Source organism: Candoia aspera, chromosome 4 (assembly GCF_035149785.1).
Source record: "Candoia aspera isolate rCanAsp1 chromosome 4, rCanAsp1.hap2, whole genome shotgun sequence".
NCBI classification, from domain to species: Eukaryota; Metazoa; Chordata; class Lepidosauria; order Squamata; family Boidae; genus Candoia; species Candoia aspera.
The window spans coordinates 3,599,225-3,616,517 of NC_086156.1; the positions used below are offsets into that span (position 1 = coordinate 3,599,225).

Here is a 17,293-nt window from a genome sequence, read left to right on the forward strand (position 1 = left end):
CAGTAAAAACATTAAAAGAATCGCTAAATAAGGATTCTGTTTACCTTCTAAGTAACATTTTAAAAACCTTGATTGGCTTGGTTGGGGCTCAAAACCTGAGAGGGGTTTGGCAAGAAAACAAGTATCTATACGGAGGATGGCCATATTTTATGGATCATGGGATGTACAGATGCAGGCTGGGCCTTCCCAAAGCTCATTTCTTTAGCTGTTAAGGGAAAGGGCATGTTGCCCAAAAAGAAAATGTGAATCAATGTGTCTTGTTCTCTGCTTCCACTACTAGATAGAGAAGCTGAGGAGGTGTTTGTCAACAAGGAGAAGGTCCAGAAGGACATCAAGGCTGTGGCTTCAGAGAACGTCTCTCTCAGCTGTGAGGTGGCCCAGGCCAAGACAGAAGTCAGATGGTTCAAGGATGGGAAACTGATCACCGCCAGCAAGAAATTCAAGGTAGAAGCAGAAGGCAGATCCCGTCATCTGGTTGTGCAGCATGTGGAGAAGAAGGATGCAGGGGAATACACCTGTGAGGCAGATGGCCAGAGACTCACCTTCAAAGTAGCTGTTGCAGGTAGAAAAAACCCTTTGTTTTGTCCTCCATTTTGTATCATATTTCCAGATATAAGTATCTACTATGACAAAAATAAATAGATATTTTGGCAAACCCACACCCACAAAGCATTTGCTATTGGGCCTAGCCAGCCTGTCTCTGAAATGATTCAGGTTTGGATCAGCTTGTTTTACACTTCCTGGAACAAGAGAATGGGTTCCATCTCTCTAGAACAACGGTTTGGTTAGCCTGAAATCTTGGTGGGTTTGTATACTCAAAGGAAAATATCTGAATGTTAAATGAAGCCACACTTAATTAAAGCACTCATGAGTTACTGAAGAGCTGTTATTAGGGCTTACTCATGTTTTGTCTGGGTTGGGGTGGGGACCATGGTCCAGATGCTGAGGAGGTACGGGCCAACAAAGAGAAGGCTCAGCTGTTCGGCCACTATGCCTTACCAGGCATGTGGTGTGTAGGGTATGCCCTTGGGTTTTTCTGAAGAACCTGAGCTTGGCAGCTAATGGAAACTCCAAAATGCCAGCAGAAGAAGTAGTTAATGATTATTTCTTTCCTCCCGCTCCCTCACTAGATAAAGAAGCTGAGGAGGTCTTTGCCAACAAAGAGAAGGTCCAGAAAGAGGTCGTGGCAATTATCTCAGCAAATGCTTCATTCAGCTGTGAGGTGGCCCAGGCTGAGACAGAAGTGAGGTGGTTCAAGGACGGGAAACTGATCACCCCCGGCAAGAAATTCAAGGTAGAAGCAGAAGGCAGATCCCGGTGTCTGGTTGTGCAGAAGGTGGAGAAGAAGGATGCAGGTGAATACACCTGCGAAGCCAATAGCCAGACACTGACCTTCAGAGTAACTGCAGCAGGTAGGAGAAGATGTTGCCTTTTGCTTTATTTCCCATCATATTTCAGGATGCAAACAGAATTGGGGTATCTCCATGTTGGCAAAAACAAATAGTTTTTTTTTTTGCAAAAAACTGTACCAAGGAAACATTTTTTATATTGATATGGGCCACTATAATCTAAAACAACTCCAAAATTGTGGTTTGGCTTATTTTATACTTTATGGAGCCAGAGGATGAGTGGCATTTTTATTCCGTTAGCAAAGAGTTCTGATAGATAGAAACTTCCTATAGCTTGCGTAGAAGAAATTGAGTCAGTGTTAGATTAAGATAGAAATAATTAAAGCAATCATTCATTGCTGATTTTTTTCTTTGTTTTAATAATCTTGTTCACTTGGGACTCTAAGGATGTCATGGTCCAGAACACGAGGAAGTGTTTGCCAAGAAGGCAAAAGTCCAAATTTAGGATGACCAAATCTTATGGGTAATGGGAGATACAGATTATACACTATGCATCTTTCTGAAGCTTATGATGGTAGCTGTGAAGGGAAACAACACAAAGTCTTAAAGAGAAAGTAAATCAACGTTTCTTGTCCTTTCCTTCCACTATTAGATAAAGAAGCCAAGGAGGTGTTTGCCAACAAGGAGAAGGTCCAGAAGGACATCAAGGCTGCTGCTTCAGAGAACGTCTCTCTCAGCTGTGAGGTGGCCCAGGCCAAGACAGAGGTCAGATGGTTCAAGGACGGGAAACTGATCACCGCCAGCAAGAAATTCAAGGTAGAAGCAGAAGGCAGATCCCGTTGCCTGGTTGTGCAGCAGGTGGAGAAGAAGGATGCAGGCGAATTCACCTGTGAGGCAGATGGCCAGAAGCTGACCTTCAAAGTCACTGTTGAAGGTACAGTGTCTTTATATTTTCCTTCATGTTCTATTGATTTGGAGTTGCATTCAGTTTCTGTCATGATGAAATGAATACATTTTGATTACTCACAGTATCGATTCCCTCTCATTTGTACAAGAATTTGAATTGTTCCTGTGCAAGTTTTTTTTCCCCTTTAATTGAGTGATCATGCATTTCAAAGAGCCAGGGATGCGGTGACCAAACATCCTGGGTGGAATCTGGGAATAGGCTGTATTCTTGGTGCATAATACGTAACACTGGAAATTTTGCATGGTCTTCATATTCAGGCAATTGCATCCGGGTGTTTATTTCAAACTATCAGTAAGATACTTCTCATTCCTTAATGTGATCTTTGCATGTCGGTGTATTTTTAATTCTTCATTATCCTGGGGTTTTCAGGCCTGAACTCCCTGCCCAACAGATGTTGACTTTATTACCATTTCTAATGGGAGGGGAGCCAATAATAGTCAGGTTTGGCTTCTAATACATCCTTACCTTCCATTCCCAATTGCTTTTGACATACTGTGGCCAAAAACACCTTTCTACATCTTTGATGCCCCGACTGCCAGCCATGAACGAAGCTTCTTTTCCAATTCCCAGGTCTGGTCTGCTTTATACCCCTTTCTGATTTCTCCCACTTGAACCCCTGATGAGCTCTTAAACTAGATCATCCTGGTTATGCAGGTTCCTATTCTACTGTCCAGATGTTACCATCCTATTTTTCAGAACATCTCCCCTGGATAGCAATGAGTTCTACAAAAAAATATTAAGGACACTGAACATTTATAAATGTATTTGGCCTGCAATTTGAAGGAAATTGAGAGGCAGAGGTTGAAATATTTAATACAAAAGGATACATAGGCACAGAAGGAGTTGGTCTTACATTAATTTGGACCCTTTGTCCATGTGGGTGTGTACTATTGTTTAGACTGGCAGTGTCTCTCCAGGGTAGGGTTTCTCAACCAGGCTTTCTCAACCAGGGTTTCTCAACCAGGGTTCCGCGAGAGGTCCCTAGGGGTTCCCTGGGAGATCATGATTTATTTAAAAAATTATTTCAAATTCGGGCAACTTCACATTAAAGAGGTAAGTTTCATTCTTTCTTTTTAGTGTAAGAACACAGTTAATGCATCTATACAGGCCTACCCATGAAACGAATAGAATAATTATGTAAATTCTGGCTTATATTTGAGCCTGAATACGCAGGGGTTCCCCAAGGCCTGAAAAATATTTCAAGGGTCCCTCCAGGGTCAAAAGGTTGAGAAAGGCTGCTCCAGGGACTCAGCTTGAGATTTCTTTCCCCCCATTATTGCTCCTGATCCCTAGAGCTGAAGATGACAAAAACCAAATATCAAGAGCAGAGTTCTTATGGAACTGCAGTCTCTTCATATAATACACTGTATGAAAACTAACATTATTAGTTGAGGCTAACTACTTAATAGCATGCAATGAGAAAAAAATATAGCAAAAAATGTGGTGTCATGCTGAGTATGTTGGGAATTCATCTGTAGAAGGTTGATGTAGAAGGATGATATTTTATGAGGCGTGTATAGTTTATAGAGCCTGGAATCCCAACGGGCTCATGATTTAGCTGTTAATGGTCAATAGAAACTGCACATTGCCACCAAAGAGGTAGTGCAATTAATTAGCATGTCTTCCCTGCGTCTTCAACTGTTAGATAGAGAAGCCGAGGAGGCGTTTGCCAACAAGGAGAAGGTCCAGAAGGACATCAAGGCTGTGGCTTCAGAGAACGTCTCTCTCAGCTGTGAGGTGGCCCAGGCCAAGACAGAGGTCAGATGGTTCAAGGATGGGAAACTGATCACCGCCAGCAAGAAATTCAAGGTAGAAGCAGAAGGCAGATCCCGTTGCCTGGTTATGCAGCAGGTGGAGAAAAAAGATGCAGGCGAATACACCTGTGAGGCAGATGGCCAGAAGCTGACCTTCAAAGTCATGGTTGCAGGTACAAATACCTTTATATTTTTCCTTTACATCGTCTCATATATGGAGATAAAAGTGGCCAAACACTTTTTCTGCTGATTGTTCAGATGAGGTCTCAGAAGTTCTAACACAGCGTTTCTCAACCTTGGCAACTGGAAGACATGTGGACTTCAACTCCCAGAATTCTCCAGCCAGCATGGCTTCAAGTTGTGTCAATGCAAAAGTTTGCTTCTGCAAAGAGTTTTACCTAGCACAGAATTATAGTCCTATTTTGCATATTCCATGTTGTTGGAAATCTGGCAGTATTTCAACACAACAGCAAAATTTCATCAGTGTTGGACAACAGTAAAAACATTAAAAGAATCGCTAAATAAGGATTCTGTTTACCTTCTAAGTAACATTTTAAAAACCTTGATTGGCTTGGTTGGGGCTCAAAACCTGAGAGGGGTTTGGCAAGAAAACAAGTATCTATACGGAGGATGGCCATATTTTATGGATCATGGGATGTACAGATGCAGGCTGGGCCTTCCCAAAGCTCATTTCTTTAGCTGTTAAGGGAAAGGGCATGTTGCCCAAAAAGAAAATGTGAATCAATGTGTCTTGTTCTCTGCTTCCACTACTAGATAGAGAAGCTGAGGAGGTGTTTGTCAACAAGGAGAAGGTCCAGAAGGACATCAAGGCTGTGGCTTCAGAGAACGTCTCTCTCAGCTGTGAGGTGGCCCAGGCCAAGACGGAAGTCAGATGGTTCAAGGACGGGAAATTGATCACTGCCAGCAAGAAATTCAAGGTAGAAGCTGAAGGCAGATCCCGTCGTCTGGTTGTGCAGCAGGTGGAGAAGAAGGATGCAGGAGAATACACCTGTGAGGCAGATGGCCAGAGACTCACCTTCAAAGTAACTGTTGCAGGTAGAAAAGAGTTTTGCATTTTTTCTTTCCTTTTATATCATATTTCAGGATATAAATAGAAAATCAAGGTCTTTCTACCATGGCAAAAACTGATTTTTTTTTCTGTTAATCTATTTCAATAAATATTTTCTTATTATTTTATCATTACCACCAACATTTCACTAATTAAGATGTTTATATGCACACACACAGAGCTTTCAGCAGATGTGGCACAAAGTAGAGCACAAGAAGCTAACAAATATGAAGAAATTAAAGGCATAAGAGAAAAAAAAAGGAAAAACCAGTTTACGGCCATCCCTTTCCATCCCTTTCTGTCTTTGCACACCATCGTTGCTTCTGCCACATCCAAACAATGCTTTATACCTTGCCTTTTGTTCTTTAGACTTCTCACCCCTCAGTTTTTGAAGATCTCATCAACTCCACCCAGCCATCTTCCCTTTCCTGTTGACCCATTCATTCTTCCACCATATGTTTGTTTTATGATTTGATCCTGGGCTTTGCTGGCAGCTGTGGTTGATAACGGAGAAGATGTTTCCCAAGAAGGAGAACATCTAGATGTAGGATGACTATATGGCGCATGGGACGTATAGATTATACAATTAGGACTTTCCTGGAGCTCAAGATTTTAGCTGCTACTTTACAAAAGGTCACAAAAGAAAATGACTGAACATGTCTTATTCTCCCCTGTCACCACCAGATAGAGAAGCTAAGGAGGCGTTTGCCAACAAGGAGAAGGTCCAGAAGGACATCAAGGCTGTGGCTTCAGAGAACGTCTCTCTCAGTTGTGAGGTGGCCCAGGCCAAGACAGAGGTCAGATGGTTCAAGGATGGGAAACTGATCACCGCCAGCAAGAAATTCAAGGTAGAAGCAGAAGGCAGATCCCGTTGTCTGGTTGTGCAGCAGGTGGAGAAAAAAGATGCAGGCGAATACACCTGTGAAGCAGATGGCCAGAAGCTGACCTTCAAAGTCATGGTTGCAGGTACAAACACCTCTATATTTTCCATTATATCCCTCTATATATGGAGATGGTGGCCAAAAAATGTGGCCAATTTTTTTTTTGTTAATTGTTCAAATGAACTTTCAGATTCTCTAACAGAACAGCTTCAAGTTGTGTCAAGGTCAAGACTTCTTTCTGCAAACAGTTTTACTTAAAACATGTCCCTTATGCATATTCCATGTAGGTGAAAATCTGGCAGAAGTTGAACTCAATAGCAAAATTTCATCAGTCTTAGACATCAAACGTAATAATAGAACTGTAACTCAATAAGTTAAACTATGGTTGGACTACACCTCGATTCCTTGAAAACAGTACCCTAATCAAGGTTCTGCCAAGGAGACAAACAATCAAATAGACAAACAATCAAGCAGAAAACAATATCCCGATCAAGGAACTGCCAAGGAGAAAACCACACCCCTACCAAAACTGGCAAGGGAAGCTACTTCAGTATAAACAGAGAGCAAATCCCACACTCACCTGCACTGATGATGGGTAATGAAATGTCCCACTGCTAGTAATGAACCCATCCTAGTAATGATCCCATTACTTCTACTAATGAACCCATGGGTAATGAAAGGTATCCATCACTAGTTGGGTAATGAAATGTCTGCAGTTAAACAGCCAAGCTCAGAGAGCACCAAGGACTCCACAGGTGGAAGATGACCATATCTTATGGAGCATAGGATGTATAAATGGGGTTTGGACCTTCCTGAAGCTCATGATTTTAGCCTTTAGGGGAAATGACAAAATGGCTTAAAGAGAGTATGGACATGTCTTGTCTTCTTCTGTCACCACCAGATAGAGAAGCCAAGGAGGTATTTGCCAACAAGGAGAAGGTTCAGAAGGACATCAAGGCTGTGGCTTCAGAGAACGTCTCTCTCAACTGTGAGGTGGCCCAGGCCAAGACAGAGGTCAAATGGTTCAAGGATGGAAAATTGATCACCGCCAACAAGAAATACAAGGTAGAAGCAGAAGGCGGATCCCGTCATCTGGTTGTGCAACAGGTGGAGAAGAAGGATGCAGGCAAATACACCTGTGAGGCAGATGGCCAGAAGCTGAACTTCAAAGTAACTGTTGCAGGTAGGAAAAGATTTTGCTTACTTTTGGACCTACTCTACTGTATTTTGGGCATTTGATTTCCAAAGGCTTTACTCACCGCTGCTTTGAAAGAAATTATTCATTCTAGCCATAGATGACAAGATAGAAATTTTAGAACAAGAATAGTATAACAGGACTTCACTGTTTTTCCTTCTCCGTTAGGCTATCAAGGTGAGAGAGAAATATAAAATCACACTTCTTAATTCTCTTCTACCAAGTAAAATGTATTGGTCCCATTTAAAGTGCTATAAAAATGATATTTATGAATCAAGGGATGTGAAAGAAGCAATTGCATTTTAAGCTCAGTACTCCAGGAAATAAAGCCAGACTGCTCACTGGAGGGAACGATATTAAAGGCAAAACTGAAATACTTTGGCCACATAATGAGAAGACAGGACACCCTGGAGAAGATGCTGATGCTAGGGAGAGTGGAGGGCAAAAGGAAGAGGGGCCGACCAAGGGCAAGGTGGATGGATGATATTCTAGAGGTGACGGACTCATCCCCGGGGGAACTGGGGGTGCCCTCGACTGACAGGAAGCTCTGGCGTGGGCTGGTCCATGAAGTCACGAAGAGTCGGAAGCGACTGAACGAATAAACAACAAGCCTTGCTACCCAGAGTATGCAAAACAGCTGCCCTGAGGCAGTTGAGGAAATCTCAACAATCTGTTTTTGAGAGGATTCTGTACATAACATGTGAAAAGTGGAGCATCCGCAAATCTAACTGATACATTGTGTGGTGAGGTCTCCATATGGCACTGTATTTTATAGAAAACCTGATTTATTTGTTTGTTTGTTTATTTACATTACTTCTCAAATTTTGCCACCGCCCATCTCCCCCAAGAAGTGGGACTCTGGGCGGTTTACAATGAAACTAACTTTAAAACAGTGAACATACAAAAATATAAATTACCAAGTATAAATAGAAGATAAAAATAAGTATAAAATCCAAGTGGCCATAAGATCTAATTCAGTGAAGAGAGCTCGAAGGGACCAGCCACCCCCAGGAAGAACTACTCCCCTTCCTACCCCAGGCAAGGTGGCAGAGCCGAGTCCCCAGGTTCTTCTGGAAGGTCAGGAGTGAAGGGGCCCGCCTCACCGCTGGGGGTAGAGTGTTCCAGAGGGTGGGATGATATGGGAATGGCCCAGTTCTCCTTACAGAGGTTGTGATCCAGGGAGTGATGATTCTAAAGAAGAACAAGGTTGAAAAGTTGAATTTTGCTTGACCTCTTTTTCAACTCAGATGCAAAAGCCGAGGAGGTGTTTGTCAACAAGGAGAAGGTCCAGAAGGACATCAAGGCTGTGGCTTCAGAGAACGTCTCTCTCAGCTGTGAGGTGGCCAAGGCCAAGACAGAGATCAAATGGTTCAAGGATGGGAAATTGATCACCGCCAGCAAGAAATTCAAGGTAGAAGCAGAAGGCAGATCCTGTTGCCTGGTTGTGCAGCAGGTGGAGAAAAAAGATGCAGGGGAATACACCTGTGAGGCAGATGGCCAGAAACTGACCTTCAAAGTAGCTGTTGCAGGTAGAAAAAAACCTTTGTTTTGTCCTCCATTTTCTATCATATTTCCAGATATAAGTATCTACTATGACAAAAATAAATAGATAATTTTGGCAAACCCACACCCACAAAGCATTTGCTATTGGGCCTAGCCAGCCTGTCTCTGAAATGATTCAGGTTTGGATCAGCTTGTTTTACACTTCCTGGAACAAGAGAATGGGTTCCATCTCTCTAGAACAACGGTTTGGTTAGCCTGAAATCTTGGTTTGTATACTCAAAGGAAAATATCTGAATGTTAAATGAAGCCACACTTAATTAAAGCACTCATGAGTTACTGAAGAGCTGTTATTAGGGCTTACTCATGTTTTGTCTGGGTTGGGGTGGGGACCATGGTCCAGATGCTGAGGAGGTACGGGCAACAAAGAGAAGGCTCAGCTGTTCGGCCACTATGCCTTACCAGGCATGTGGTGTGTAGGGTATGCCCTTGGGTTTTTCTGAAGAACCTGAGCTTGGCAGTTAATGGAAACTCCAAAATGCCGGCAGAAGAAGTAGTTAATGATTATTTCTTGCCTCCCGCTCCCTCACTAGATAAAGAAGCCAAGGAGGTCTTTGCCAACAAAGAGAAGGTCCAGAAAGAGGTCATGGCAATTATCTCAGCAAATGCTTCATTCAGCTGTGAGGTGGCCCAGGCTGAGACAGAAGTGAGGTGGTTCAAGGACGGGAAACCGATCACCCCCGGCAAGAAATTCAAGGTAGAAGCAGAAGGCAGATCTCGTTGTCTGGTTGTGCAACAGGTGGAGAAGAAGGACGCAGGTGAATACACCTGCGAAGCCAATAGCCAGACACTGACCTTCAGAGTAACTGTTGCAGGTAAAAAAGCCTTTATATTACATACATACATTACATTACATTACATCCTCCCATATATGGAGACAGAAATTACCAAATGCATACTTTTTGTGTTGATTGTTCAGATCAGCTCTCAGAAGTTCTAACAGGATGTTTTCAAATTATGTCAACACAAGCCTTTGTTTCTGCAGCCAGTTTTGCCTAGTGCAGATCTGCCTTTCCATGTAGCTGGAAATCTGGCTGTTTCAACACAACGGCAGAACAGCATCAGCATTAGACAAAGTGGAATCTGTAGAGCAGTAACTAAATATGGACTTTTCTAACCTTTAAAAGTCATGTTTTAATTTTTTTTTTTGCTCTTGGTCAAGATTCAGAGGCTGAGGTGGTATTTGCCCAAGAGGCAAACATCCAGATGTAGGATCACATATCTTATATGGCGTAGAACATATAGTTGGGACCTTCTTGAAGCTCCAAGCTTTAGTTGTTAAGGGAAACAACAAAATGCCCTAGGAGAAAGTGAATTGACATCTTTTGCCCAATCCTTCCATTATTAGATAGAGAAGCCAAGGAGGTGTTTGCCAACAAGGAGAAGGTCCAGAAGGACATCAAGGCTGTTGCTTCAGGGAATGCTTCTCTGAGCTGTGAGGTGGCCCAGGCCAAGACGGAAGTCAAATGGTTCAAGGATGGAAAATTGATCACCGCCAACAAGAAATTCAAGGTAGAAGCAGAAGGCAGATCCCGTCATCTGGTTGTGCAACAGGTGGAAAAGAAAGATGCAGGAGAATACACCTGTGAAGCAGATGGTCAGAGACTCACCTTCAAAGTAACCGTAACAGGTAGCAAAATATGTGGCCTTTTTCTTTATTTCCTATCATATTTCAGGGTATAAGCAGGATCAGGGTCTCTCTATATTGACAAAAACAGATACAGATTTTTAAAAAAAACTATGGCAGTGATACTTTTTTATTTATCTAGGATGGAATGAATCTGAAATGATGCAGAGATTTTGGTTCAGTTGTTCTATGCTTTCTAGAAACAGAGGATGTACTCCTATTATGTTCCTTTTAGCAAAGAGCTCCCGGGAGCTAGAAATTTCATGTAGTCCTCCAACCTAGGGAAAAGGAAATCAAACAAAGTTAGCAGAAGACCCTAACCCAACAAAAGAACAGCCCTGCAGTCATTTATTATTGGTATTTCCTTTGTTTGTTTTATTTTTTTTAACCTAACTCTGGTCATGGTCCAGAAGCCGAGGAGATGTTTGCCAACAAGGAGAAGGTCCAGAAGGACATCAAGGCTGTGGCGTCAGAGAACGCCTCCCTCAGTTGCGAGGTGGCCCAGGCCAAGACGGAAGTCAAATGGTTCAAGGATGGAAAATTGATCACCGCCAGCAAGAAATTCAAGGTAGAAGCAGAAGGCAGATCCCGTCGTCTGGTTGTGCAGCAGGTGGAGAAGAAAGATGCAGGAGAATACACCTGTGAAGCTGGACAGCAGAAGTTGACCTACAAAGTCATTGTTGAAGGTGAGAATGACAATTGCTTCCATATAGGGAGAGTGAGCATCCCAAAGGGTGTCCCATCAGGAAGGTCAATTCTCTTTGCATTCTATATTGATCCTTTTTTGTTGCTGTTTGTGCATTCTTGAACCCTTTCTCCACCTGTCTACCCCTGGATGGAAATTATGTAGAAGCAATTATGAATTCCTCTGAATGAGTTACAAGCATCCAGGCTTTAACACTTAGGTGGGCAAGAGTATGGGTATTAAATGATTGATTGATTGATTGATAGACAGATATGGATGGATGGATATTTGCCTACTTCATTTTGCAATTTTAAAAAAGGTTTTTAAAATTCAAATAGCATGCAGGAATGTATGGCATGGCAGAACAGAGAGGTTACCAGGAGGTGCTCGTGTTATAGGTAGGTGTGAGAGGATCCAGAGTTGTCTACCAGGTGTGTATGGGCAGTTGGGTGCTCATCTAAGATAAGAGAGGATTGGATTCAAATTCTCACTCAACCTGAAGAAGTTGACTCTTGTTATGCAAGCCATACACCCATGCCATCAACCGATACGGCTCTCCTTTCTTCCACATCACAGAGATTCCTGAAATATTTACTAATATGGACAAAATAAAGAAGGAGGTCATGGCAGTCCTGAAAGAGAACACAGTTTTGGCCTGTGAGGTGGCTGCTGCTGACACTCAGGTGAAATGGTACAAAGATGGAAAACCCATCACCATCAGCAAAAACATCAAGATGGAGTCAGATGGAACCACCCGGAAACTGCTCCTGGAGCAGGTGGCAACCAAGGACATTGGAGAGTATACCTGTGAAGCAGGTGGCCAGAAACTGACCTTCAAGGTTGAAGCAATTGGTAAGGTTTCTTCTCCTTTTTAGTGCTGGTGCTAACGATTTTATCTTGGTGTTTGCCATGTGGACACTGGCTGTTTCGTTTTTTTAAGCATCTCCAAACCATCAACTGCTTTCAATGAGGTGATATATCATACTAGTATCCTGTGAGATGAAGCAAATGTTGACACAGGGGGGTTGATTCACATCCTTTAAATAAATGTGACATTTGATCCAAATAACCAGGAAGTGCATAGTGGATGCCTCCATATTAATTAAGCTGTTTCCATGTTCTCATGCAGTACGAGGGGCAGCATTGTAACAGTGTTAAACATGTGCATGGCTTGCTTGTCTGTCTGTCATCTATGTTTGATTTCTTGTGTCCTGACCTGCAATAAAGATTCGCTTCATATCTTGTTTATTTCATTCCTGAATCATGAAGGAATCTGGAAGTACCTTTAGATACTTATGTTCCCCCATTGCTCTTCTAGAACCGGAGGTCAAATTCCAAAGAAAAGCTGCTCAGGAGGAGACAATTGTCACTCAGGAGCACAAGAATGCCACCCTCTCCACTTTGGTAGAACCTGATGATGCGGAGGTCAAATGGTTCAAGGATGGAGTTGAGATCAAAGACGGCAAGAAATATGAGGTGAAGAAAGAGAAGGCTGCTAGGACCTTGACTGTGAAAATGGCTGAAGCCAAAGATGCTGGTGTGTATACCTGTGAGATCAAGAATGATAAGCAGCAGTTCCGGCTGAAAGTGCAAGGTGAGAGGGAAAAAAAACCCACTTGGAATCCATCCCAATGGAACTGACCATCCTGGGATGCCAAAACAGGTTTCCAAGCCCAACTCATGAGGTAGAAAGATAAACTCAGCCAAAGCTGAAAGAGGTCATCTCAGACTCATTCCAGCCCCCCCAAAATGTGGTGTTACGTGAGTCTTAGTAGTTACTAGTCCAACCTTAGAATCATGTCTTCCTTGAGCCAAAAATATATCCGTAGAATAGATTATTGGGAAAAGAAGGGCTCTGTGTTCAGCACATTTTATGCCGATAGAAGTTTGCATCAGTCTCCCGATAACGATTTCTGCTACTTGGGAAAAGGAGAAGCTATGGAGGATGTTCAGGATGGTCTGCAGGGGATGAGGAAGTCAAGATGGTGGTTGCGACTGTGTGACTGATGCCTTGCTTCCTTTTTGCATGCATTACGGTTGATTGGTTGCTTGAGTTTTCGACTACCCATGTCCACACCTCTACCTGAGAGGCAGCTACACCCAACAGTTCCGCCTAGACTGAGAATCGTAGCTTCCCACCACCCACCTCCAGCCCTAACACTGTCCAACTGACCTCACAAAGTTTGGAGAATAAAGTCCAAAGGAAAGATTCTGATCTAGACCCAGTTCAGGTTTTGCATACCTTTGCAACCACCCCTTCTTCTTCCTGCTAGACTTCCTGATGGAGAAGATAAACCCTGCCTCAAATTTTACGACCTCAATCTGCATCTGCAACGTGGAACTGCTAGAGCTGTTTCGTTGGGCTGACCTACTTTTTCTGAACGTGCCTGTGGTATATGGCCTGCCTTTTGACCCGTCTTCTTCCTTTTTCCAATTCTACTTCAGAAATACCGGTGAAGTTTGCCAAGAAGCTGGAGCCAGTGAAAGCTGAGATCGGAAGGACCCTGAGTTTGAGTTGTGAACTCAGCCAGCCCGAAGGCGCGGTTGTCTGGCGCAAGGACGGAGTGGAACTCAAAGCTAGCAAGCGCTACCAGATGCAAGAGATCGGTGCAAAACGGGTGCTGGTCATCACAGGCCTGCGGGCTGAAGACAAGGGAGATTATTGCTGTGAGACAAGAAATGACCAGTGTACCATGCAAGTCACCCCTGCAGGTACCTACTGATGTTATGAGGTGCCTGGTAGTGCTATAGGGACTTGCTGTTACAATCCTGCTTGATCTGATCTTACGTGGTCAGACGAACCAAAGCTGAACATCGAGGACTCTGTTGCCATTTGCTATCCGTTTCAGTAATGTAATTGCTAGATCTCTTAGAAATATCTAGATATTTGCTCTGGAAGCAAAGCTGTCCTGTAGTTGGTTGGAGCATCCAAAACAGAGGACAAGGTGATGATGTTGGAGGTGTAATTGCAGGGTGGAGCAGAAAAAGTGCAGGTGGTAGGATGTGAGCTTCAGTGGAGATCTGGCATGAAGAGGCTCAAGACCAGGGATGTTCGCTGGGTAGTGTGATGCCCGTTAAAAATGGGCAGAGCTTCGATCACTGCCATCTTGACTTTTTGGACCACAGCCTGTGAACACCCCTGTCCAAGACAAAGGCCTAGCATGGTGGAATTAGAGCAATGTTGATTCGGGAGTCTCAGTGGCCTCACGGTGTGTGTCTGTCTGTGTTTGTATCAAAATCAGCAAAATGGCAGGTGCAACCTGCAGGTAGTCCTCGACTTATGACCATTCATTTAGTGACCATTCAAATTTATGCTGAAAAAAAGTGACTTATGACTGGTCCTCGCACTTACAACCATTGCAGCATCCCTGCAGTCACGTGACCAAAATTCAGCTGCTTGGCAACCGGCATGAAGTTGCGATGGTTGCAGTGTCCTGGGGTCACGTGATCACCATTTGTGACCTTCCCAGCCGGCTTCTGACAAGCAAAGTCAATGGGGGAAGCTGGATTCGCTTAACAACCACAGTGATTTGCTTGACAACCGCAGCAAAAAGGTCGTAAAATCGGGCATGACCACTTAACGACCACCTCACTTAGCGATGGAAGTTCCGGTCCCAATTGTGGTCGTAAGTCGAGGACTATCTGTATGCGATGGTAACCCTATGCCATAGATGCTCATAAGCAGATCCATGATTTCCCCACTCAGACCTGCCAGGATTACACTGTTACACCAAGTAGTTTCCTTCATGGTGCAGAAAAGAGGAGGGATCACGTGGTGTCCTACTTTCCACTTCTATTCTGCAGTTGTTGGCACATAAAAGGGATAATGCTGGGACAACCAAAGGTCACTCCCTCTGTGACTGTCCATGACCCACAGGATTGTTTCCAGTGGCTTTGCCAAGTTCTGTCCTTTTGATATAGAGCAAAGCTAAATCATGTAGATTTCCGATATTAAGTCCTTTGCCCGTTTATCTCTTCCCTATTGTCCATATCTGTCTTTCTCCTTGCTTTTTTAATCCCATTTTTGCCACTTAAAGTTGCAATGTTTTGCTGATGCTTAATAAATAAACATCAAGTACATTTTTGGCTAAGGGACCAATTTGGTGTCATGGTGAAGGCCCTGGGCTAGAAACTGGGAGACGGTGAGTTCTAGTCCTGCCTGAGGCACAAAGCCAGCTGGGTGACCTTGGGCCAGTCGCTCTCTCTCAGCCCTAGGAAGGAGGCAATGGCAAACCACTTCCGAAAAACCTTCCCAAGAAAACTGCAGGGACTTGTCCAGGCAGTCTCCTCCGATTCTTGGAGACTGCCTGGACAAGTCCCTGCAGTTTTCTTGGGAAGGTTTTTCGGAAGTGGTGTGCCACACACACACACACACACACACACACATATATGTATATAAAAATAAACTGAGAAACCATGTTAGGGAGGAATTGATAATGTCATCCACAGAGCACTTTTTCTTTGTGTGATTTGTACCCTGATCTGCTCCCCAGCCCCTCGCATTGTGAAGTTTGTCAAAGGCCTCTCCAAAATCACAGCAGAAGAAGGCGGGGAGGCTGTTTTCAAGTGCACCGTCTCCCCCAGCGATGCAGCCGTCACGTGGAGCCACCGCGGAGCCAAAATCGAAGCCAGTAAGAAATACATCATTTCTCATCAGGACATCAATCACAGTCTCACCGTCACTGACCTGACCCTCCAAGACACCGGTGAAATCACAGCTGAAGCCGAAGGAGCAGACAGCAAAGCCCACCTGAAAGTGGAAGGTGAGCTCAGACAAAGAAGAGATAAAACAAATCAAGCAGGTGTAGGATCTTGTTTCTGAATGCTCTCCCGTTTGTTTAAAAAGCTGCTTGCAAATAGAAAGCTAGTGCCTCAAGATGAGATCTTCGAACAAGCCATTCCCCTGTACTACTAGTTTTCTTCTTGCAAGGTTTATCTTCATCTAGATGAAAGCATCAAATACAGGTTGTCTATAGAGATAAATTCTATTCTTTTGGGTTGAACCTCGACCTTATTTTTTCTAAAGACAGTACCCAGAATAAGATGGTAGATGTCCCACCTTGAAGAAAAGTTGCAAGTTTTGAAAGCTTTCCCAGGTGAAGAAAATATTAGTGCTGGGTGAAAAGGTTGCTGCAATTTAAATATGGCCTCTTTCACTCAGGAATGGTGCCCAATTCAACTGGAGCAATCCTCCTGCAACTTACCTTCTTGGGGGCTTCTAGTGTCTTTAGAAAAATCCCCAGTGCAGCTGTGGGCCAGTTTTTCTCCACCATCATTATTTATTTCCAGCATGACTTTAGCATATAGGTAGTCCTCAATTTATGACCATTCGTTTAACAATGGTCTGAAGTTATGACGCCCTTGGAATCGGTGCTTTATGGCCTGTAAAGCACTTTTGAGCATCACAAAACGTTGCACCACCCCCCTGCAGTCACATGATTGCATTTTGGGCACTTGGCCACCAGCTCGCATGTACGACCTGTTGCAGCATCCTGTGGTCATGTGATTGCGTTTTGCGACTTTTTTGCCTCATTGGGGAAGCTGTGTTCACTTAATGACTGCTGTTAAAAATGGTCATAAAATCGGGTCCGGTCACACGGTGACTCGACTTACAACCTTAATGACTTACGATGGAAATTCCGGTCCCAAGTGTGGTCATAAGTCAAGGACTACCTGTACTGCATTATCCCCGGAGAGAACTAGCCAAGTGAGATTTATTCAAGAACCTATTTGAATAAATTGAACAAATCATGATTTGGCCTGCTGTGGAAACCCGGCCGTTTGGATTACTCTGGAAATGCGAATTTGCTGAGCGGATGATCACGACATTGCTGAGTGATTTTTCTCCACCTCCATTCAAGCCTTGCCACATGGCTTTTAATCTGATTCTGGGGTTTGGGTCTTTCTCAAAGTCGTTTCTGTGTTTCCTCTCATCAGAAGTGCCGGTGTTATTCCTGAAGAAGCTGGAGGCAAAAGCCGTGGAGGAGAAGCAGATGGTGGTCCTAGAAGTAGGGCTGTCCAAGCCAACCGCAGAGGTGAAATGGGCGAAGAACGGGAGTGTGCTTCACCCAACTGCCAACATGGAGATCAAGGCCCAGGGGACCAAGCACAGCCTGGTGATTAAGAGCGCGGCATGCGATGACCGCGGGTTTTATTCGTGTGAAACTCTCCACGACAAGACGCAAGCCAAAGTCACGGTAGAAAGT

General features: G+C 43.8%; 1 protein-coding gene across 1 annotated transcript in view; it reads left to right on the top strand.

Annotated features, from left to right (window-relative positions):
- OBSCN (obscurin, cytoskeletal calmodulin and titin-interacting RhoGEF) overlaps positions 1-17,293 on the top strand; it is a 193,689-nt gene that overhangs the window by 16,506 nt on the left and 159,890 nt on the right. The window contains exons 7-22 of the mRNA XM_063301888.1: positions 287-562; positions 1,131-1,412; positions 2,002-2,283; positions 3,968-4,243; positions 4,851-5,126; positions 5,824-6,105; positions 6,928-7,203; positions 8,463-8,744; positions 9,315-9,590; positions 10,130-10,405; positions 10,813-11,088; positions 11,664-11,939; positions 12,406-12,681; positions 13,533-13,799; positions 15,581-15,850; positions 17,025-17,291. Of these exons, the coding sequence (XP_063157958.1) occupies positions 287-562; positions 1,131-1,412; positions 2,002-2,283; positions 3,968-4,243; positions 4,851-5,126; positions 5,824-6,105; positions 6,928-7,203; positions 8,463-8,744; positions 9,315-9,590; positions 10,130-10,405; positions 10,813-11,088; positions 11,664-11,939; positions 12,406-12,681; positions 13,533-13,799; positions 15,581-15,850; positions 17,025-17,291 (4,416 nt within the window). The remainder of the gene's footprint in view (positions 1-286; positions 563-1,130; positions 1,413-2,001; positions 2,284-3,967; positions 4,244-4,850; positions 5,127-5,823; positions 6,106-6,927; positions 7,204-8,462; positions 8,745-9,314; positions 9,591-10,129; positions 10,406-10,812; positions 11,089-11,663; positions 11,940-12,405; positions 12,682-13,532; positions 13,800-15,580; positions 15,851-17,024; positions 17,292-17,293) is intronic.